Source organism: Choloepus didactylus, chromosome 6, assembly GCF_015220235.1.
Source record: "Choloepus didactylus isolate mChoDid1 chromosome 6, mChoDid1.pri, whole genome shotgun sequence".
In the NCBI taxonomy this organism is placed as follows: Eukaryota; Metazoa; Chordata; class Mammalia; order Pilosa; family Megalonychidae; genus Choloepus; species Choloepus didactylus.
This window is the reverse complement of record NC_051312.1, coordinates 101943103-101966659: the sequence shown is the minus strand read 5'-3', so window position 1 is coordinate 101966659 and position 23557 is coordinate 101943103. Positions and strand designations below refer to the sequence as shown.

Below are 23557 nucleotides of genomic sequence, written 5' to 3'. Positions count from 1 at the left end.
TGGAGCCTGCACAGTATTCGTTAGATGGATGGAAGGATGAATGGAAGGATGGATGGATGAAAAACTTGGAGTCTTATTTTCCTGATGACTTCTAATAGAGTCCCAGAGGAGTGAGCTTCTGTTATCAGTGGTTTCTTACTTAAATACAAAATTCTATGATTGTATAACTTTGTTTAAAGTACATTCTGAGCATGTTCATGGATTGGAAGACTAAACATAGTTAAGATGTCAGTTCTACCTAGACTGATTTATAGATTCAATGCAATACCAATTAAAATTCCAACAACTTAACTTTGCAGAAGTAGAAAAACCAATAACCAAATATATTTGGAAGGGCAGGGTGCCCCAAATAGCCAAAAATATCTTGAGAAAGAAGAATGAAGTGGAAGGTCTCACCTGACTTTAAAACATACTACAGAGCTACACTGGTCAAAACAGTATGGTACTGGCATAAAGACAGACATACCGACCAATGGAATTGAATTGAGTGTTCAAAAATAGACCGTCTCCTCAATGGACAATTGATCTTTGATAAGGCAGTCAAACCAATGCAACTGGGACAGAGCAGCCTCTTCAATAAATGGTGTTTTGAGAATTGGATAGCCATATCCAAAACAATGAAAGAGGACTCCTATCTCACACCTTATACAAAAATTAACTTGAAATGGATCAAAGACCTAAACATTAGTGCTAAGACCATAAAACTTTTAGAAGAAAATGTAGGGAAATATCTTAAAAATCTTGTGATAGAAGATGGTTTCCTAGACCTTACACCCAAAGCACGAGCAATGAAAGAAGAAACAGATAAATGGGATCTCCTCAAAATTAAACACTTTTGTACATCATAGGACATTGTCAGGAAAGTAAAAAGGCAGTCTATGCAATGGGAGACAATGTTTGGAAACCACATATCACATAAGGTTTAATATCCAGAATATATAAAGAGATCCTACAACTCAACAACAGAAAGACAAACAACCCAATTTAAAAATGGGCAAAGACATGCACAGACACTTTTCTGAAGAGGAAATACAAGTGGCTCAAAAACGTGTGAAAAGATGCTCAACTTCATTGGCTGTTAGGGAATTGCAAATCAAAATCACAATGAGATATCACCTCACACCTACTAGAATGGCCATTATCAAAAAAAAAAAAAAAAAACAGAAAATTACAAGTGCTGAAGAGGATGTGGAGAAAGAGGCACACTTATTCAGTGTTGGTGGGAATGTACAATGGTGCAGCCACTTTGGAAGGCAGTGTGGAGCTTCCTCAGGAAGCTAAGTATAGAACTGCCATATGATCCAGCAATTCCATTACTAGGTATATACTCAGAGGAACTGAAAGCCAAGATACAAATGGACATTTGTAAACTGATGTTTATAGCAGCATTATCCATGATAGCCAAGAGGTGGAAACAGCCCAAATGTCCATCAATGGACGAGTGGATAAACAAACTGTGGTATATACATTACTATGGAATATTACACAGCTGTAAGACAAAACAAAGTCACAGAACATATAACAATGTGGATGAATCTTAAGGACATTATGTTGAGCAAAATTAGCCAGAAACCAAAGGACAAAATGCATTCTGTCTTAATTTTTTTGATGTTTGTGTAAAAGGAGATTTAATTCCTTTAAGAATCTTTAACAAGACTTTCACAGGAACACGTGCCTGGAACATAGACACTCAATAGATATTTCTGGAATTTAATTAAGTTTAACACCAAGGCTGGGGGGACAAAAGTAATTGCAAAGAGTTTCTAGGTTACTAAGATAAGTAAAGAATAAACTTTATCCATTATTTGCAAAAATAACTTTATTCCCAAAGCCAGGCCGATCAATTGAGAAGAAATAAATAGCTTGAGTGGAATGAGATCATAACCTGCATTTCCAGAATTCTTGGTTCTCAAAGATTAATAATAATATCCATTCCTCATCATAAATAAGGTTTAATAGGTTGCCCTTGTCTGTCAGGGCAGGATGCACCCTGGATGAGCTAGTAAGTGCTTCACATGTGCAGCCATGTAGAGGAGCAAAGATGTGCAGTTGCCATGGTAACTTTTTTACAGATTGGAAGAAGAGATGGAGGTAGAGTGAGCTTCCTTGGATTGTGTAGGGGTGGAAGTGGGAGTAACCAGTAGTGGAGAACATGGAAATTCTCTCTTTCTAGACAAAGAAGTCTCAGGAAATATGAACTCAGTTAATAGTAGAACAAATTCAGATTTTGGTGCTGGCCAAAATAATTAAGGTAAATAGGTAATTAAATGATTTTGATTATCAAACTGAGAGGGCAGTGTTTTGAGAGTAAACCTCTACCTACACCACTTTCATATGTGGAAAAGTCCACTTTTTCAAAGTACAGACTCCAGCTCCCCTTTCCCAAGATTCTGATTCATTATGTCAGGAGTAATGCCCAGGATTCTTCATTTTAAAAATACTCCCAGTTGATCCTCCTGCAGGAAGCTTATGGACCAGAGAGGTAGCATATGAACACTATTTTCATAAGTTCTACCTAGGTAAGCACAAAGCATCAGAGAGCAAGCCCAAGCTGGAGCTGACACAATCTTCTCACCTCATGGAAAAACTTAGGGAGAGTAAAGGCCATTTTCTTATTAGGCGTACTTTCAAAACAAAATCAAAGCAGAAACAGTTTAATTAATCAGTGATTGTTATCAGTTGAGTTTCTCAAAAAGCTACCTTAGCTTATATGTTATACTTTTTTCATCTTATCTTCTACTATATACTTCACTAATTGACAGAAACCAGCAGTTTGCTTTGTCTGATGCCCCTTCCCCACCTTACACAAAATGACGAACTCCTGCTTACCCTTTTAAAAAATCCATCTCAAATGTCTTCATCTTTTGCCACCTCCTTAGTCTCTGTCCTGCTTCCCCTGCTTGCAGAATTCTTTGCTCTCTCTTCCATTGCCTGTCCACCACACCCTCTGTTAATACCTCTACTATAGAATTAAGTACATTATAAAATAATTATTTGCAAATCTGCTCTATCACCGTCTGCTCTATTGGACAGTGAGCTTATCAGACAATGTGTCTTATTCACCTTTGTACCTTTCTGTTGCCTTAACTCCTAATATGACATCACCATATAGTAGAATGAATGAATGAATGCAGTGAATATAAGCTCCATGAGAGTAGGGATTTTTGTGTCATTTGTTCACTGATATATCCCAAGTGCCTAGAACAGTGTCTGTTACCTAGAGGAGTTTAATAAATATTGTTAAATTAATGAATGAGTGAGTGATTTAGCTTACATAAGCCACTAGAAAAGAAAGAATTGGTCTGCTCTGTTTCTCAGCATAACAGTAAAAATATTTCATAGTGGCACCAATATAGTCACAGTCTCCTGAACAGATTAAGAGGGGCCCATTTCGAGATCCCTATTTGATATTTCTGTCATTGAATAGTTGGGAGTTTGGCTCTATAGACCTAAGGTAGTCTAACAGAGAAAAAGTAGTATTACTGCAAGCATATAGCACATACCTACATAATTCAAATCATGTCAACTGGTTTTTTTTAGCCTTGCTTATTACATTCCTTTATTGATGGTAAACCTAGGATGAGAAGGATTTTCTAGGATAGTTCACACGGAATTCAAGTAGAAGTAGCTGCCATTGTGTTAGGCATTGTGCCAACTGCTTTCTCTGTTATCTCTTTTAATTGTCAAAACCTCATTTGAAATGTGTTATTACCCCTATTTTAAAGATAAGGAAACTGAAGCTCAAATTTAGTCGCTTACTGAAGGTCACTGAGCTACCGACCAGGAGACCTAGGATTTGTGTCTAATCTGACTAAGCCTCTTCTCGTAAACTCCACAATAAGTTTCATAATAATATCAGTGCTTGCAAATTGGAGAGGGTCTGTTTGGAGCTTATTCTTGACTAAAGAAGCATGTATCTTTTCCTGGTCATTTCAGAGTGAACACTTTCTTGGCTTTGAACATTTCTGAACTTGAGCTTACTGAGACTTCTTCCTTTAAATAAATTTAGTTCAGAGGTTAAACTCAGTCAAAACTACAAGTTAGATCAAACATGCCCTCCCCCACCTTCCATGCTTAATTACGTCTGATGAGTGGTCCTTTCACACATTTGGGTCCAAATGTCGTAGCTGTCTTTTACGTTTCCTTCCAGTGATCAGGGTCCCTGATGTTTAAACATACGTTTTCCCAGTGAACTTTTGTCCTCTCCGAAAACTGCATTCTGTTCTCCCTTATTAAATTCCAGCTTTCATGACTAATATGCAACGATAGCTCCAGAAATGTTTATGTGATAAATTAAAGTAGGCAGGGTCTTCCGCTTACAAATTGCTTCGAGATAGAACTCAGATGCCTGGCAATAGAATCGCCCCATAAATGCTAGCATAAAAATGGATTTGAGCTTGGCCTTGGCTTAGAGGCCTATTGTTTTGGTGGGTCTTCATAGGGTTCTGAGCTCCTTGCCAATTTCTCATACTGAGTCTGCAAAGATTAATGACTCAGTGGAAGAAAATATGTGTGACTACTTCTCAAACCTGCTTGAAAAAGCAAACAGATAGAATGTCTTTCTCTCCCTGTCTTGTACATACATGTAAACAGGTGATTCATTGGCAGTGCCTCTGAGTCAGGGGTATAGCAACTTCAGAACCTCAGGTTTGATGATTCTTTGCTTTGAATATATCAGAGATCGTGTTAGAACAGAGCCCCATTCCAGAAAACGTATTACCCAGAGACCTAGGCTAAGCAGTGGCCTTCTAGATGGCAGGAAGGTGTTTGTTTTACAAAGTGGAGGCCTGTGTGGGTCTGTGCCATGTTCACAGCCATAAAAGAAAGTGGAGAGTGTTAAGTGTGACTTCTCAGGGAAAAGGGGGCCTGAAACCTCTGTGGTTATTATTTTTGGAGGAGTAAATATTTTAGTAGGAAAAGAAGCTCCTTTATACCAACTCTTTTTGAGTTTCTTGGCACATTTTAATATTTTCAAGTAACAGCTGAAACCACATTAACCTGCCTTGTTCTAATTGGAAGCATTGTGGGTCGCAAAATTAGAATTTTCAGATTCTGAAATGATTTGCTGTTTGGACAGGGATGTCAATTTCAGCTGAAATTACATCTGTGGGGTCTGTTTTTCTTCTGATTATAAATTGCTCAGTCAGCTAAAGATTTGGTGGAGATACAGGGCACTCTTCATCAACTTTTCCATGTTTTCATGCTTTTAAATGAAGAGTGCACTTACTTCTTCAGCTACTTGTACACCTTATCAGGATCCTTCCTATTCAAGAAGGACAGATGGAGGAATTCCCCCACCCTTTGGAATTCGACTCGAACAATTTTCTCCTGCCAAAAAAGCATCTCATCATCAACAAAGACACTAGAGCGAGATACGCATTTGCAAATTCCAGGAAGAAAAAGAAAGTAGTACAAACAATTAGAAACCTATTCCAGCTTTTCTCCATGTTAATAGAAGCCTGCCTTCTGAAAAGCTCACTGTTTGATGACTATTCCCTGAAACTCCAACAAGAGAGACAACAATGCATAGTGGCTTTGTACCTGACTTTGTGTCCTGGTGACACGACCTCATCTCATTGAGCCTCAACCTCAGTCCTCTCGGTTGTAAATGGGAATAATACCTGCCTCCTAGACAAGTGACAATGAGTCAGTAATGTATCATGTGTAAAATGTTGGCGTGTTTTGTTTCCTTCCCACTTTTCATATGTGGAAACTGAGGTAACAGTGATGTGACTTACCTGAGGCCAGAGATCAGGAGCCAAGACTAGGCTCAAGATTTTCTGGTCTAACACCTGTAACACCTCATCCCTTTGCTGTGTTCAAAATTAACTCTGCAGAGCTTAGCACAGAGTAGATTGTAGATTGTACCAAAAAGTCATGGAGAGCAAAAGATTTTGGATGATATAAAACACTTCACAAATGCTCTGTGTAGTTATTATGATTGTAATCAATTAATAACCACATGGAGAAACGATTCAAAACAAAACCACCAAAGGGACAAGCTTGACTTTCCATAGCAGCCACCAATAAGTATTTGTACAATTGAATTTGATAGACTGGACCTGAGACCAGTGAGTTTTTGAGAGTGGAAAGAAAAACAAATAATTATTGTGCCAAGACAGAGGCCCAGATGGGGAACAGGGTATGTGGTCTCCCTATCCATGAACCATGGCATGAAATTCTGTGTCTCTTGGGGAACTGACCTTTAGTCCTTTGACGAACATTTCTTAAATTCCAACTTGAGATTTATTGAGAGACTACTTTGTGACATTGTACATGTATTTTCCACTTAATGCTCACACCATCTTAGTGAGATGGATTTAACTGCTACAGTTCCATTTGACGGTTGAGCAACTAAGACTCAGTGAGGTCAAGTAATTTGCCAAGTTTGCACAGCAAACTATGTTCTTCCAACAGTTCCATGGAACCTGTGAGTTTTGCTAGATTATAGTCATAGAATCATAGAGTTTTAGAACTCAAAATGTTACCTGATCTCCCGTCTCCATTTCCAGATGGGCAAATAGGCTCAGAAAGGCTGATAACATTCCCAAACTCACATAGCTAGATCTGTACTGGAAAAGTGTATTGCCCTTATCCTAACTGCTCCATTCCCACATTCAAGGAAGGGGAGAAAAAGAAGTGACCATCCATGCAGAAAGCCTTTTGTGAAACAGATACTATGTTTATAGGGCTATATTAGGGATCCCATGGAAATCATTGAAAGTGGATGATATGTTCCCTGCCTTCCTGATGCTTCATATCTGCTTGGGGAAAATCACTCCACAAAAGCAAGAGGGAAACAGAATGGAGGAATCCAAAAAGCCCTAGAGTAGAGGCTCTAGGAAGAGCTCTGCCACATCTCACTCCGTGATTTAGCCATTCTGGACTTATATGTTTTGTGGTGCTCCTTGGTTCTCCTGTAATGTCTGTTATACCCATGGTACTATATGTTTTATTCCTAATCTGCCTAGATTAGCTGAAGAAGGTAAATCAGATAACTGCTAAAGTCCTTTTGAGTTCTAAAACTCTATGATTCTGTGACTTCTGGATCAGAAAGTCTTGTTCATCCTTTTCCCATGTGCCCACCATGATGCCTGGCACAGAGCAGAATGAACAAAGCCCGCGCAGGAGGCAGTCCTCAACCTCAAGCTCACGGGATCCAGGCCGCCCTGCTCATTCCCAGGTCCTGCTGAGGAAGTCACATGGACAGACGTCACCATGTATACCTTTACGCCTCACTCCAAAGACAGGGACACTTTACAGCCGCTTGTTATCTAGGAGTGTCGGAAGGAAAGGGAGGCCCCCTCTTTCCTTCTGGGGTGGGGCAGGGCCACATACCGGCTCCCCATTGTAATCCCACCTCAGAGGGAAGCAAGATGGAAACAGGATGGGACTGTCCAAGGTACAGGAAATTACCCTGGTGACTGGGTCAAAATAATCAAAATGTTCCTCAAGATAGAACATAAAACAAAAAAAGGATTCTACGAGACCTACCACTACCACATTCAGTGATCTATGGACACCCCCTTTTATCCACACTACCCTGAGGACATTTCATACGAAGGATGTGAAGAATGTGCTTTTAAGTTCTCCAAGGCGTTGGCCTCCCAGCTGTACCTCACCAGATGCTCTACCGGCAGAGGCCCTGGGCCCAAGGAGGCCCTGAGGGGACCTTCCCGGGCTCCTAAGACCCACTTTCTTCTGTGGTGCTGTTAACCCAGGAGAGTGCTGCTGGGCTTTAAAAATAGACTCTTGTGGTTTTCAGGGGACTGGTTCCCTTTCTGCCAAAAATGTGTGGAATGGTGGTTTCGTCGGCAACAGTGAGTCTTTGTTGCTGAGTTGAAAGTGCACGTCCCTCCTGCTGAGCCAGGCTGCAGTGGTTTGCCTAGTGTCACTGACCCTGTTTTAATTAAGTCCTTTTTTGTTGGACTCAGTGCCAAGAAGCCTAAATGAATGTTGTCTATTTGAGTGTTGTTGTTTTTTTCCAGTTCTAACTTAGGAAACTTCTAAGGGTCGTTCCTCTGTAGACTGAGATAAGGGTTAAGAATCTTTTTCTCAAGAAATAACATTCTCCTCAGTGAACATTATCTTTGTTTCTCTTTCTCTCTTGTGTAACTGTATTTTAAAATTCATGAGGGTTTCTCTGGCTCCTGATGGAAACTGGAGATCGTGATGTAATTTACATGCCTTTGTTGGATGGGAGCACTTCACCTGTGCTTGCCCTTAAGAAATTCCTGCAGACTTTGAGTTTTAAAAAATGTACAGGGAAGGGATTGTGATTACCACTGCTCATGGCTCCTACATCAAGAAATGGATACTTGGCTTGGAATTTTCTCCCACCCAAAAAATATTTGGATAGGTTATTGCCTTCTAGCAGAAGTAGCCACTATCAGCTACCACAAGCCAAGCGTTGTTTAACCTTACAGAAGCACCTTGACATAGGTGTTATTATATGCCCAGTTTTCTGACTGAGAAAACAAAGCCCAGGTCTTTCTCATTTCAGCACGCATGTTCTTAACCACTCAGCATAGCATCATGGACAATAACACATGTATCGCTTATGGGGTGCCTGTGGTGTGCCTGGCGCTAGGCAGGGGGCTGGGGTTACAGCAGGGGATAAGACAGATGCCATGCTGCCCTCGTGAAACAGTCTTGTAGGAAGAGACACATATTAAAGACATAATTTCCTAAATGAGTTACTAACGCACAGATATGGCATTGTTTCTTAATAAGGCATTATTTTCCCTTGCTGTCATTTCCAGAGATCTATTGAGGGAACAGCAGTTGCTGAGGTGAAAAGTAGAGTGAAGGCCCTCAAAGCAGGCCTAGCCAGAGCAGCTCCAATGCTTTGTTTTACTTACTGGGCATCTCTGAAAGATTCGGGTGAGCAAAGTGTACCATGGCTAGGTTATTCTGCAGAACAAAAGCCCTACAATCTCAGTACTCAAAATAAAGTTTATTCTGTGCTCCTTCAGCATGTCCATTGCAGGTCAGCTGGGGGCTGTGCTCAGTGTCCTCCTCATTCCGGGCCCTGGGCTAATGGTGCAGCCTTATCTGGACCTGCACAGGTTGCTGTGCCAAAAGGAAAAACCGAGAGGATAGCAAATCCCACAGTGGCCCCAAACTCTTCCACCCAGTGCATCCACTCACATTTTATTGGCCGACGCAGGTCCTGTGGCTGTGCCTCATTTCAATGAACAAGGAAGCAAGTCTGCCCTGTACCTGGAAGAGAACACTGAATGTATTTGCTAAGCCAAACTAGTTGCTTCCATCCATGGATAGAAATGAGTTTTAACCCTGTTCGAGGATAAATAGCCCATAGCGAATATGCCTTTGGAACAAATGAGTCAAGTACATGAAAGAATTTAGTAGGTGCTGAGAGCAGTTCATTTTCAGCATGAATCCGTTTCCTCCCCTATCTGCACACTTACCCCACGCTCCGTGCAGGAGTGGGCCCTCCATTCTCAGCTGCTCCTTCTCGGCCTTTGGTCAGTGGGCTCTGAAGACCAAGCAGCAGCTGAGAGGGAACCTGGGTCCTGTTTCCAGGAAACTGAAGAAGGAAAGGCCAAACTTGTAAAAGCCATAAATCAGGGGACCACAATTTATGTTCTGGAACAATTCCCTGTAGATTCCCTTTAAACAGCCACCTCCCAAGTACAGACACAGTATAATTTTAGGTTTTGAGATTTTATTTACTCACAACTTTTCAGGAATGTTATGTAATTCGGGCTATGTTGTATGCTTTGTAAAGCAGAGCAGGTGTTCATTTAAACCCTAGATTCCATAGGCTGGTGGCTTGCCATATTTACTATATATATATATATATATATATATATATATATATATATATATATATGTATTTTTTTTCCCCCCCCACAAGTTCCAAAATTGTTTTCCTGAGGTAAACAGGAAAAACTTGGGAGACGTAATGAATGGCTAAAACTATTTTTGTTTCATTTCCTATTCCAGTTAATGCCTATTAACAGTGAAATTCCCGTGAGTGCCTGTGTCCCCATTGCCCATCTTTGCAGCACCGGGAGCAAGGAAGGATGTTCTCTTCTAATTACTCAGAGTCCTTAGCCTTGAGGAGAGCTCCGGTTACGTTAACTCACTGCAGGATGTTCAGGGCCTGGGGATCCCCGGGTCAGCCTATAATTCACTCAGAAGCTGGAAGCTGTCTCTGCCGGGCCAGGACTTCCTGGAACTTCCCACCTTCCTGCCTCCTTTGTGTCTCAGTGCAGGATGATAGCATCTCACTTGAACTGCGTCACACCAGCTGGGAGAAGCCGCGCCTCACACAGGGCATCATGTACTCCTGGGGGCTTTGGCTCCTTCTCAAGGACAGATTGAAACAGACCCAGCTATAGAATGCAGAGGGATTTGTGGCAGCTAAATTCTTACTCTATTCATCCATAAAGGGCTGCCAAGAAACTAAACAGGTCTGCTCTTGGGGAGCCTCACTTTAACACCCCCTCTCAGACTTACCGTATTGGACAAGGTCAGACATATATTAAGAATCACATTTGTACAGTCTTTATAGTATGGTATGTGACCTTACTTTGTTTGATCTTTACAATCATTCTGTAAAGGAGAAGCCATTGTCCCCTTGCCTTAGAAAACTAAGGTAAAGAGGTGAAGGCACTTGCCCCAAATCACACACATAAAGGTGCCATGTTTCTGGGATCCAGGAGACCTGTATTTACATTCCACCTAAGCCTTCACGTCCCTACCTTGTAATCTCATCCACAGAGCGATGACAATACTCATCAGATAGTGTTGCATGGGAATTAAGATAATATATGTAAAGTGATTAAAGCTTATTAGAATAAAGCTTGTTGAATGAGTGAATGAATGAATGAGTAAAATGGCTATTGCCCTTTTGTGACTTCTTTTCCCTTTCAGGCTTCCCTTGATCACACTCTTATTGAATGTTAACTCTTGCAGGGAACATGGAAAACCTTTAGTCCTAACTGTGCATCACCAAAGACTCTTTTATTTTGCCCCCACTTCAGTGGCCCACATAATGAGAGATTTTCCACCTAACTTTCTTTATGATTGCCTTCCTGTTTCACCAAAGGCACGTGTTACTGTCAGTCATGGCTCCTGGCAAACATGCACTCTGACTTGATATAATCCTAGTTAAACTCTAATTTATAATTAGCTATTAATATTTACCAAGCACTCACTGTGAGGCAAGTACCCCAACTGGGCATTTTGCCAACATGTAAACCCAGGGGGTCTGACCCCCTTGCCTGTGCTCTTAACCACTACACTAAATCAGCAACACTAAGAGCTACCATTTGTTTAGTGCTCACTGTGTGCCAGCACGAACTCCATTAAACTCTTTAAGTGCGCATTGTCTTCTTTGATCCTTGTAATGAAGATATGTAATAGGCAATGTCATTTCCTCCACTTTATAATTGAGGAACCAAAGCTTGAGAAGTATCTTGTCCATAGCCATGTAGCTAGTGAGAAGCAGGGCCAGGCTTTGAGGCCAGGTTTTGTGGTCCCAAAACTTGTGCATTTAACCCCTACTGCCTGCTACCTTCCCTCTGACATTTCTCTAAAACTTCACTTGAGTCACTTGCATCCTCATCACTTTATAGTGCTTTGTATTATTGGAAGTCACTTGAATATATCCTCATTCTGGCCTCGGGGACTCCCGAGTGTCTGAGGTGAGGAGCACATCCAGAGCCACCTAAATATTCTCCCTGAAGCCACCAAGAAGGAATACAAAGGTAGGGAGAAGAGTCTATGACCCTGAGAGAGGCACTTGTCTGCCCTTCTCAGTTGATTGGAATCTCGTGGAGGCAGAGATAAGAATCAACCCCGTTGCATTACCAGTTACTGCTGGAGAAAAGAGTCTCTCCTGAGTGAATAGTTGCTAAAACTGAAAACAGGTTGCTGAGGTCATTTAAGAGGTTTTCTTCCCTGGGAGCATCTTCTTTCTGAGCTGGTGTAGACACCAGGAAATGGATGGATAGGCAGGTCCCCTCTAGGACCCAGCTGGAGTCTGCAGTCCATTTATTTATCCTCATAATCCCCCGCCCTGCACATTTTACTTCCTCTCCAACATGCACCATAGCATTTTTTATTAGTGCCCCTAATGCCACCTCTGTTTGGTACATTTCACTCGGCACCTTTTAGTTGTTGGTTGAGAACTACATCCCCAGAGAGAACAGGCAGTCTGGGGTCAGTGGAAAGAATGGACTCAAGGCCCTGTTCAAGCAGATCCTGTTACTTATGAGCTGTGTGACTTCACACAAGTCACTTTGTCCCCCTGGATATCAATGTCCTCATTTATAAAATGAGGGGTTTGGACAAGACATCTCAAAATTCCCATCCAGGGCAATCCTTTTGGGATCATTTGCAGCATGGTTTAGGTAAGAGATGGAAAAGCACTTTGAGAAGTTGTTAAAAGCTCTTAATAAATTTCAAAGGTGTTGTTATTGCAGTATAATCTTAACAGAACATGAAATTAACCTGCAAAAAAAGAGAGGGGAGTAATGATCTTTTGAAATTTTAGTAGCCTGAGCTTAAACAGAAAAAATATTCATTATGATTATGCTTCCCCTCCATCCTTCCTATCTTCACCAAGTAGGGCTTATTTTAATGTACACTGGGTAATTTCTGCAATCACACTTTTCCAGTGTTTAGAATTAACTTCACCAGAGCTTCACTAAGGTCTATAAAAATATTGCATGGATCTTACCCCTTAATGGATGAGTTTTTTTTCAAACATCATTACTGAGCTTCCATCTGGCAAGGGAAATGTTGAGAATCAGAGTTGTTTGGGTAAGAAACGTTTCCAGAACAGGGCCGCGAGCATCGAGAGACCGGGAATGCGTCACTGGGATTAATTAGTGCAAGTGAAACGACTTCCCCAAGGTCGCTCAGTGAGTCATCAGTGAGCCCGGGGCTGGGACCTTGCTTCTTCCAGCTCCAAAAGAATTGGGCTTCTTGTTAGCATTATCGTTCCCTTGTGACTGCCTTCCGGAGGGGAAAAGACTTAAGGATATTAGAGCTAGCTGTAGCTTTGGGAAAATAGAGACTGGTGAAGGTACATCCCTAACAAGACCTCCTCAAGCCCTGCCTCAGAGGGCAGCTGGTTTGGGAGATAGAGGTGGCCCAGCCCTGTGGTTCTTTAAAAGGTTCTAGGCTATAGGCCCATTTACTCTCCGACTCCTAACAAAATAGCTGCCCTACTTGACTTCAGGATGCCCGTGTGACTCCTTTTCTCATGCTGGGCAGTCCTTGGGGTTCATTATAAACAACACCGTGTGATTTTCCAAACTCATTTCCCAAAGATGATCCTTAGAAGCAAATTCTTTGACTCCAAACCAACACTTAGCTTTTGAATTGAATAATACAACTGAGAGCCCCACAAGTCATCTCAAAATGTCACAGCAAATGCCTGGAACTTGCTCTGAAGCCTTATGAATTAATTCAGATGCCCATTCCAGAAAGAGCCCCTCTCTCCCCAAATCTTGGACTCTGGTGTCCTCCTCTTCCCTGGCCTGACCACCTGCCTCCAGATGCACATCTCCACACTCCGAGTCTTAGGGTGCAGCACAGCCCGAATGATGCCTTGAGCATGGCACAGCACAGCACACACTTTGCCCCAACTCTTGTCCAGCTTTGACACTTTTCAACCTCATTCCTCAACCATCATCATCGTTCATTTATTCACTTATCCATTCATTCAGAAAATGTGTATTGAGTATCTAACGTGGGCTTAACCCTGGGGATACAATGTGAACAAAAAATCGGATGTGGACCTTGCCCTACAAAGTTTATAGTCTAATGGTAGAAACAGATACTAACCAAATAGTGGTAAGTTTGTGTATGAAGGGACAGGGTACTTTTATTGTATATAACAGGAGCCCCTACTGTGACTGGGAAGTCATCAGAAGGATAACTAAACAAAGAGTGAGGAGAGGAGGGGCTCCATGCAGAGGAGACAGTATGTTAACACCCTGGGGTAGGAAGACCATGGCACATTGGAGGAATAGAAAGGCCAGTGGGCTAGTGACTGGAGGATCAGAGGACAGTGATGCAAGAGTAAGTGAAGATGTTGACATGGGCCAGGCCATGTTTGGGACTTTGGTTTGATCCCCAGGGCAATGGGATGACACTGAAGGAATTTTAACAGGTAGTAACACAATCAGAATTTCATTTCAAGAACACCACTGCACTATTATAGAGAAAATAAACTATGAAGAGGCAGGAGGGATGTTCTATTGTTATTGTGGTACTTTAGGCAAGAGATACTGGGAGCCTGGACCAGGATGGTGTGATAGGTGAAAGAAGTGCACAGACCAGGAGCTATTTAAAAGTAGAATTGGAGGACTTGGCAATTAGTTGTATAAAAGGGAAGCGGAAAGTGTCAAGTATGATTCCAGGGGTTTGGGATTGTTAAGCTCGATGTATGGGAGTAATATTCACCAACAGAGGGAATAAGGGTAGACAATCATGCACGTTTTGGGACTTTGTTTTGTTTTGTCCTTTGAGTCATAGTGGTAGAAGATGAGATCATGAATTTTGTTATGGATTTCTTAAGTATTAAGTGTTTTTGAGACATGCAAGGGGAGATGTCAGGTAGGCAGTTAAATATAAATGTCTAGAGCAATGGTTCTCAACCAGGGGCGATTTTGCCCCCCAGAGGACATTTGGCAATGTTTGGAGACATTTTTCGTGTCACGTAGGATGGGAGGAGCTACTGTCATCTAGTGGGTAGAGGTCAGGGATGCTGCTAAACATTCTACAATGGGGGGACATCCCCACCCCTAATAACAAAGAATTATCCAACTCAAAATGCCAATAGTGTCAACAGTGAAGAAACTCTGGTTTACAGAAAGAAATTAGGGAGTCATTGACCAAAAACAATGGGCGTTTATGAGATCACATAGAGCAAGAATAAAAATAAGAAGGAAAGTGGGAATGGCACAGTATTTCTAAACCAAAGCATATTCAAAACAAATGACTTTTGCCTGTCCTTTTTCCAAGGTGAGATAATCATAAAAATATTCATTGGGAAATTCCCCACCCAGCAACATAATGGAATGCAATGGAATGCACCCTGGCTCGGGAGTAAGGAGACATAGTTTCTAGTCCCAGGTCTTTCACTAACTATGGAATAACTTCTGAGAAATCTTTTTATCTGTCTTAGTTCACGCTCCTTCATCTGTATATGGGAGGGGATGTGTAACTGGATGAACCTTAAGGGTCCAGCCAGACCAGAGTTCCACAACCTGTATCTCCTGGCATAGTCAACGAAAGGGAGATGGAAATCAACCACATTCCAGGATCCCCACTCCAGATGTTGGGAATGCAAGTGGGCAGGCATGGCCTGAAAGGTCAGAGAAAAGAAATGGGACCCCCTTGACCACTTACCATGTGTGGGCCCATGTAGGTGCTTCATATGCTTTTAGCTCATTTAATTCTCATAACTATCCTGTGAGATAAGCCATCACTGTTCCTCTTTTATAGTGGAGGAACTGAGGCCCAGAGAAGTTAAGTAATTTTCCCAAGGGCAGAAAGATAATGAATGATGGAACCAGGATTAAAACGCAGGTCATTCTAGCTCCAGAACTCATGCTTTTCCCCTCCATCATTCCATGAGGACACAGAAGAGGGACTTAAGCTGAGAGGAAAGCCCACTCTTGAGAATGCCACTAATTGTGGTACCAAACAGCAAGACCGTGCAGTAGCAGATGCTGTTACGTCGAGGTGTCTCAACCATAGAAGTGGAGTTTCCAGCATATCCTGGGGTCTTAGAGTCAACCTGTGTCACAGAGCCCAGGCCTGCCTCTCCCACCGCTCCTCCTCTCCTTGAAGTCCACAGAAGGTAGGCTCCGTATCTGCCCTGTTCTAAAGATAAGGGAGAGGATCCCAGGCCCACCACTGCTCCTCTCAGGGCCTAGAACAAAAGTACAGATGGACACCTACATACCTTAGATCTGAACATTGCAATTTCTAGATCAAGCTGATAAACTGTTAAATAAAATATGTTCCATCCTCCTACTTTTACAAATATACCTTCATGATGGTCTGGAAAGCCAGGTTGGAATTTGGAGTTCTCAGGCTCTGGTGGTGCAGAGAAGCTGGCTCACAGCACGCAGCCCACTTCTCGAACCATCCCCAGAGCCATCCCGCACCTCAGGGTGCCTCATGCACATGTGTATGGCCTCCCCAGCCTGTATGTTCAAGTTCCAGCCATGGCTCCCAGGCCCAGAGGTCCACGCACCAAAAGTGACACGGTCTATACTCAGGAGGATAGATCTAAGGCAGCGGCCCACACAATCCCTAGAAGCAGACTTAGGGCCATTTGGAGAGGAAATTCTTGGTGTCCTGGCTACCTAGAGTGTAGCCTAGAGGAGGGAAGAGAGGAAACAGGCTCTGGTAAGTACAGGTGCCAGGTGGGGATGGGCACCAGCTGAGCACAGGCTCTATGTGGACACAAGCCTCAGGTGAGCACAGGTGCCAGGTGAATACAGACCCCAGATGGACACATCCTTTGGCCCTGTGAACTCCTTTCCCTATGCAGAGGAGCAACTGGAGGAGGGCCAGAGCAGGGACCTCTAAATAGTCGGGGTTTTGGGCAAGAACCCTGCTTGCCTAGGTCTGTGGGCAAAATTAGATGATACAACAATCCACAGTACTTGTGGTCTTTGCTCTGTCCCCAGTCTGACAGCCTGGCTTCTCTGTGTGTGTGTGTGTGTGTGTGTTTTCTTTCTCCTAGTGGGCTGTTTATTACCATTCATGACAAGGGCCATCTTGCAACAATGCTGAACTCTTGGCCAGAAGACAACATCAAGGTATGACCTTGTTTTCTTGGCTATTGCTGCATTTTTGGGTGAATCCTTTCAACCTGAACCCAACTATAAAATGAGACATTATGGTACTTTCCCAGGTACAGATCATAGACCTCTTACAGCCATGCACAAATACACTGTGGAGCAGAGGTTTGCATAAATCATTCCTTTATCTTATTTGGTGAGGGGTTGAGGGGTGGAATCTGAAAATATGTTCAGCATGTGTTGAGCACCTCCGAAGTACATGGTGCCAGTTTCCATAGTGGATACAGGGAGATATAAAGAAGCCCATGGATCATGAGGAAAATTAGACAGAGACACAAAAGACGAACAAGGTGGAGCATTATCAGAGATTAACGAAGTACACAGAAAGAGGCAAGGGAGTTCAAGAGGCAGAGATTACTTTTAGCCTGAGGAGAACCAAGGAAGACTTCATGGGGAAAGTGACATTAGAGCTGGTCCCTGAATTGAGAGGTACAGTTTGGACAGCTAGACTCTGGGGAGACTAGGGTGTAGGGTGGGGACCTTGTGCACCAAGAGAAGAAGCTTTTGATGAACAAGACCTTCACACTTCGGTGTGTGTGCTCCTGGGGTTGGGGGGGATGTATATGCAGAGTGACAGAATAAACCTTGCACTTATTCATGGAGTATAATTTTACTCAAAAACTTTAGGGAGAAACCATTTTTATATAATAAACATGCTATATTATGGAATGCAAATTCTTCTTAGTTTTTAATGTAAGACGTGCAGCATAACACCCTCTGTCTACACCTCCAGACCTCCTCCTGCTATGTGGGCTTTTTTGAAAGAGTTTGAGGGGGCTGGCATCTAAGAGCAAAATCCAGAACATCTTCTGGCTGCTTGGTGAAGGTCTTTCTGTCACATGAACCAGGGAAGGGGTTGGAGCTGACAAAGCACAGTGTAAATAACTCTCAGGGGAAATAAGAAGACTCATGCTAACACCACCCAGCCTCCCCGCTGGGAGGCTGTGCCACTCCCACCATAGTTTGCTCTCCAGGGCCTCCCTCCCTCCATCCCTGCCAGTTCCCTCAGACATCCCCACCCCACCCGGGCCCAGCCCACCCTACCGGGTACCAAACCCAGCTTCTCTCAACCTCCCTTTGTGTCCCACCCTCTTCTGGCGCTCTCAGTGGAGTGTTAGGATTCGGAATCAGAGGAAGCAGGGTGGGACCTTGGCTCTCAGAAGCCAGGCCCAAGTCACAGCCAAGGCCCTTGGGCTCCAGCCACGGCCATGGTGACTAGCTCATTGTACATATCGCTGTCTGGGTGTGATTGTACCCTGTGCTTCGCCTGCCTGCTTATATCCTTAGAATACAGGTATATGCATGCCTTGGCCTTGCACGTTTTGGCCCCAGTCCCAGAAGAAGCAGGTTTCCAGGGCATGTCTAGGAGGAATCTGTAATACAATCTTGGGGACATTAAGGGGAGTCAGCTCACTCCAATGGGATGTTAACTCCAAGTTGGCCTCAGTGGGTGTGCTGCTGAGATCCTTCCTGAAAATTAGTCTTTTTCCACATTCTTAGACAGTTCAATGGTGGTGAAACTCTGTACACAGTAGGTGTTTAATAGATGTTTGCTGCATTGAATGAACTCTGTCAGCAGATGTTGAGCATGTTCCAGGTACCAAGTGCTGTGCCAGGAGCCATGAGGTAGGGTCTCTACTAACACATACAGTGCCTTTGTGAAAATCATGGGAAATTAGAATTATGAAAAGGCCCCCTGTCATCCAGGCTGAGTTGGGGGCTTGGTGAGGAGCTCATGGACTGGATATCAAGTCTCAATTGCACCTCCTGTCAGGGGGTGACTTAGAAAACTACCCAGGCCCTGTGACAAAAGAAGCAAAATGAGATAAACATGGACCCTACCAGAAAACTGCTTTTCTCCAGTTGGGAAACCAAGATATAAATTTAAAATAGAACCTGGGGCTCTAAATACCCATGACTTCAACAAACATATTTTAAAAACCTTCTAAATACTAAGTGCTCATTACCAGAGAGAGACAGAGCTGTTGTGATTTTTGAGAAGGAGGGGGAAGAAGAGAAACGGGCCCTGGGGTCACCCTGGAAGAGGTGGGACTGGTGCAGGCCTCAAACAAAGACACATCCAAAGCCTCTAATGAAAGCATAGGTTACATGAGCAGATGTGAGCCAGTGGCATCTAATTAAATTGCATTCAACAACCATTTAGTCAGCACATACTTTGTAAGAGTTCCCTCAAGGTTTGGGGATAAAGATGGTGTTCAGGCCACATCTTAAAAGGTTAGTAGTCTGGTTAGAGATGGACCCATAACAGTTACAGTATGTGGTGTCAGGGCTGCCTAAGTGAGGACCCAGGCAGGTGGGGGACAGAGGGGAGCAACTGGCTGACTGCCAGCCTTGCAGTGCCCCAGAAAGGACAGGTGAACTGCATGGGGCCACCTCCTCCCCTCCACCCTTTATTTCTGTCTCATTTTGGAGAAACCCTGAGGCCAGTCCCAGGCTGGACACAGCTCTGGCTGTGCAATCAGACAGACCTGGGCTTGAATCTTCCAATTCCCTGCTGGATGTAGATAACCTTGCTGAGCTTTGTTTTTCCATCGTGAGAGGATTTAACTATCATATGAAGCACTGAAGGGCCCGTGAATGGTTGCTGTCATTACTGGAGATGGAGGCGGAGGCTGTAGCACACACAGCGGCACAGGAAGGAGACTCCAGAGGTCTCAGAACAACCATAGAAAAGGAGCCCATTCTTGTGAATCACAGGCTGGGACAATTCAGTCCCTAGACATGTATGATATGGCCCTCAGTGCTTTTTGAAAACTTTGAATTTGAGAACATTTTAAAATCTGGAAAAAATAAAATCTGGAGACTTCATTTTAAAAGAGACACACAAGTGGAGTTCTGGCTTCTATGGAAAAATCAGAAGCTTTGAATATTGGGTCTATAGTTTGTCATGTGAACAAGTCATCTAGAGCTGCTGGGACTGCCCCCAGCCCCTATCCAGCCCTGTTCACTGGTCTTTTCCCCCCACAGCCAGGGCTGCTGTCTCAGAGACATAGAATGTTCCAAACTGTAGTCTTGTTTTGTTTGTTGATGTGTTTTCTCCAGTTGCCTTAAAAAGAGAAGATGGGGTCTCCCTACCAAGGTAGTAAATCTCTGCTCATTAACCCTTTCATGGTACTTTGAAGTTGACAAATGACTTCCCCTCACTATTTCATTCAGTTCTCACAGTCACCGTGATCAGAGTGGAGTAAGGAAAGGAGTGCTTCTGAAACCTCCAAGTTTGATCTAGAAGAATGGGTGAGAGTGTGTCTTTCCTCCAATGAGCAAGCTGAGGTTAAGTGGCTTGCCCAAGGTTGCCCCCAAAGAAGTATTGATGCCCCCACCAGAGCCCTGCTGAGTCCCCACTTCCCAGCTGCTTAGTAGGGGAAGCAGAGTTTTTCAAGACAACGGGTATCTTTGAACCCCTGATGTTGTTGGCTGCTTGGCTGTAGAAGAGGAGTGGTTTAGAGGCGAGCTTCTGAATAAACTTAAAAGATAAAAAAAATGGCTTTCTTTGGTTTCCCAGCCTGAAAGCAGAGCTGTGAACTAAAATGTAAGAGTAGTATACTGTGTGGGAAGAAAGGCCAAAGCCCAAGGCTGGGGAGACCATGAGGTTTCCTGGGCCCCTCTTGTTCAGGGAGGAGGGGGTGGACCCGTCCACCCAGGGCTGTCCAGCATAAATCACAAATGGGAGTGAGAACTGCTTTTCTGACTCTTTCCCACAGCGACCATTGCCCAGAGCCAGGAGGAAGACTCAGTTGAGAACAGCCCTCCTTCCCAACAGTTTTCCCAAGCTCTTAAATCTCGCCCTCATCAGCTTCAGAGGGGGAGGTGCTGAGGGACTGCTGGGTAGTGGAGCCAAGGGAGCATCCTCTGCCACTGGGCACCAGCCACTTAGCTCCTTAAAGTTGGTCCAAATTACTGGTGCCATGTGCCTACCTATCATGCACAGCCCCATCATGCAGTAAGCTCCCACTCTGTGCTCAGTCAGGGGTTTGGTTTCTCAGGAAGCAGCCTCAGGGATGGGGATGAGCATATATGGAATCTATTAGGGAGTGCTGTTGGGATGAACACCTGGGTAAGGAGAGGAAGCAGGATGGGGCAGAGGGAGGGACTGGGGTACAGTAGGTCTTGAGGAAGACTCAGTTGAACCCATGAGGAAGCTCTGGAGCTGGGATGGCCCTTCAAAGTTGACCCAAGTTGGGGTAAGGGAGCCAGGCCTTATGACCCTACATTGATCAGTCACTGGTTGGGGACTGCCCCTTGAATTTGGGCAAGGTGGCTCTCTTCAGTCAAGACAATTCCAGAAGTGGGTTGATAGCTGAGAGTATAGCTAGCAGCTGGGTGAATAAATCCTTCATTCCTGAAGGAGATCTGGACAGTGCATCATTGTATCCACCTCATGCAGCACTATGCTAAGTACTTTACATAGATTAACTCAATGAATCCTCCTAACAACTCTGTAAGAGGAGGGGAGTATTATTATCACCATTTTATAGACAGGGAAGCTGACAGGTTATATTCTTTTCTAGTGAGTAGTGGAACCAAGATTTGAAGCTGAGAAGTGAGGAGGAGGAAGAAAGGAAGAATGGAAGGGAAGGAGGAAACAAAAGGACGAGGAAGGAGAAGGATTCCACATGCAATACTGTAGGCAGACCATGACTACAGAGTCAAGTCCAAGGAAGCCAGAGCAGAGCAAGAAGGGACTCATGATCCTTCGGTCAGTCTTGGGTCAGTCCCGTTGGGTCCACCTAGGCCAAGGGGCTTGGGCAGTGAGTCAGGAAAGCCCATGGGTCTGAGCCAGGTGGGCAGAGGAAGAACTTGGCACATTGACTCCAAAAATCTCCCTTTAGTCATCTGAAGTACAAAGGACTTATGAGTTATAAAACCCCTCCAAACAAGGAAACTGTAACGCTGTAGTTCTCTGAAACACATTGCTGCACATTAAAACTCCAGGATGCTGCTTGAATTTGCCCTCAGTCTTTGGACAATCTATTGCATGAGAAGCTCCCAGCATTAACTGCATTGAGGTCATGAAAAATAGGATGGAATATCTCATGTCTAAACTATGTTAATCTATGCAAGGTCTGATTTCAGTCTATTGGAGAAGGCACTCTGTGCTCTTAGTCAGGCTTCTCTAGAGAAATAGAACCAACAGAGTTGTGTGTGTCTGTGTGTCTGTGTGTATTGAGAGAGAGAAAGAGAGGGAGGGAGGGAAGGAGAGGGAGATTTATTATCAGGAATTGAATCACACAACCATGGGGGCTGGCAAGTCCAAATTCCACAATCTGGAAACTCCAATAAAGATGATATTGAAGTTCTTAGTCCACATTCCCCAGGGTAAGCTGACTGACTGGAAATTCCAGCAGGAGCCAAGTATTGAAGTTGTCTTCTGATCCCTGAAACCCTTGATTCTCACTTTGGAAACCTCCAACTGATAGGATGAAGAGATTACGGACACTGCTGAGGGAAATCTCCTTTGATGATTGTGGATGCAAATTCCATCTCCAAAATACCTTCACAGTAGCAAGTAGGCCAATGTTTGACCAAACATCTGGCTACCATAACCTAGCCAAGTTGACACATGAAATTAACCATCACATGCTCTATGTTGGATCCATCACAGGGTCCAATGGACATTTATTGACTGTGTGTCACACTGCAGGCATGAGCTAAGTGCTAGGGAATCAAAGATGACAAGAATTACTACTTGCCCTTAAAGATCTTAGAGATAATATGAAAGACAAGAAAATGTATGTAACTATAATAAAAGGAATAAAGTGATAAATATTATGGGAGAAGAAAAGACTTGGGGAATTTAGAGAAAGAAGTGATACCTCCCAGAAGAGAAAACTTCTTGGAGAAAGGTCCTTTTTGAACTATTCCCTTGAAACCTATAAGGATTGTAGGATTTGGCTCAAGGAGATAAGGGAATTGAGGAGTAATGTGGCATGTAGTCAAGAAAATACCGACCAGAGGCGGGGCAAGATGGCGGACTGGTGAGCTGTATGTTTTAGTTACTCCTCCAGGAAAGTAGGTAGAAAGCCAGGAACTGCGTGGACTGGACACCACAGAGCAATCTGACTTTGGGCATACTTCATACAACACTCATGAAAATGTGGAACTGGTGAGATCAGCGAAATCTGTAAGTTTTTGCGGCAGGGGGACCCGCGCCCCTCCCTGCCAGGCTCAGTCCTGTGGGAGGAGGGGCTGTCAGCTCTGGGAAGGAGAAGGGAGAACTGCAGTGGCAGCCCTTATTGGAAACTCATTCTACTGATCCAGACTCCAACCATAGATAGACTGAGACCAGACACCACAGAATCTGAGAGCAGCCAGCCCAGCAGAGAGGAGACAGGCATAGAAAAAAACAGCACGAAAAACTCCAAAATAAAAGTGGAGGATTTTTGGAGTTCTGGTGAACATAGAAAGGGGAAGGGCAGAGCTCAGGTCCTGAGGCTCATATGCAAATCCCAAAGAAAAGCTGATCTCTCTGCCCTGTGGACCTTTCCTTAATGGCCCTAATTGCTTTGTCTCTTAGCATTTCAATAACCCATTAGATCTGTGAAGAGGGCCCTTTTTTTTTTTTTTTTAATCCTTTTTTCTTTTTCTAAAACAATTACTCTAAGAAGCCCAATACAGAAAGCTTCAAAGACTTGCAATTTGAGCAGGTCAAGACAAGAGCAGAACTAAGAGAGGTCTGA

At 43.6% G+C, this 23557-nt stretch overlaps 1 protein-coding gene across 2 annotated transcripts in view; it reads left to right on the top strand.

Annotated features, from left to right (window-relative positions):
- The window catches only part of ME3 (malic enzyme 3), a 199913-nt gene that overhangs the window by 102638 nt on the left and 73718 nt on the right, over positions 1 to 23557 (top strand). For both annotated transcript variants that reach the window (XM_037840991.1, XM_037840992.1), the window contains exon 5: positions 16742 to 16817. In XM_037840991.1, coding sequence (XP_037696919.1) covers positions 16742 to 16817 — 76 coding nt within the window. The remainder of the gene's footprint in view (positions 1 to 16741; positions 16818 to 23557) is intronic.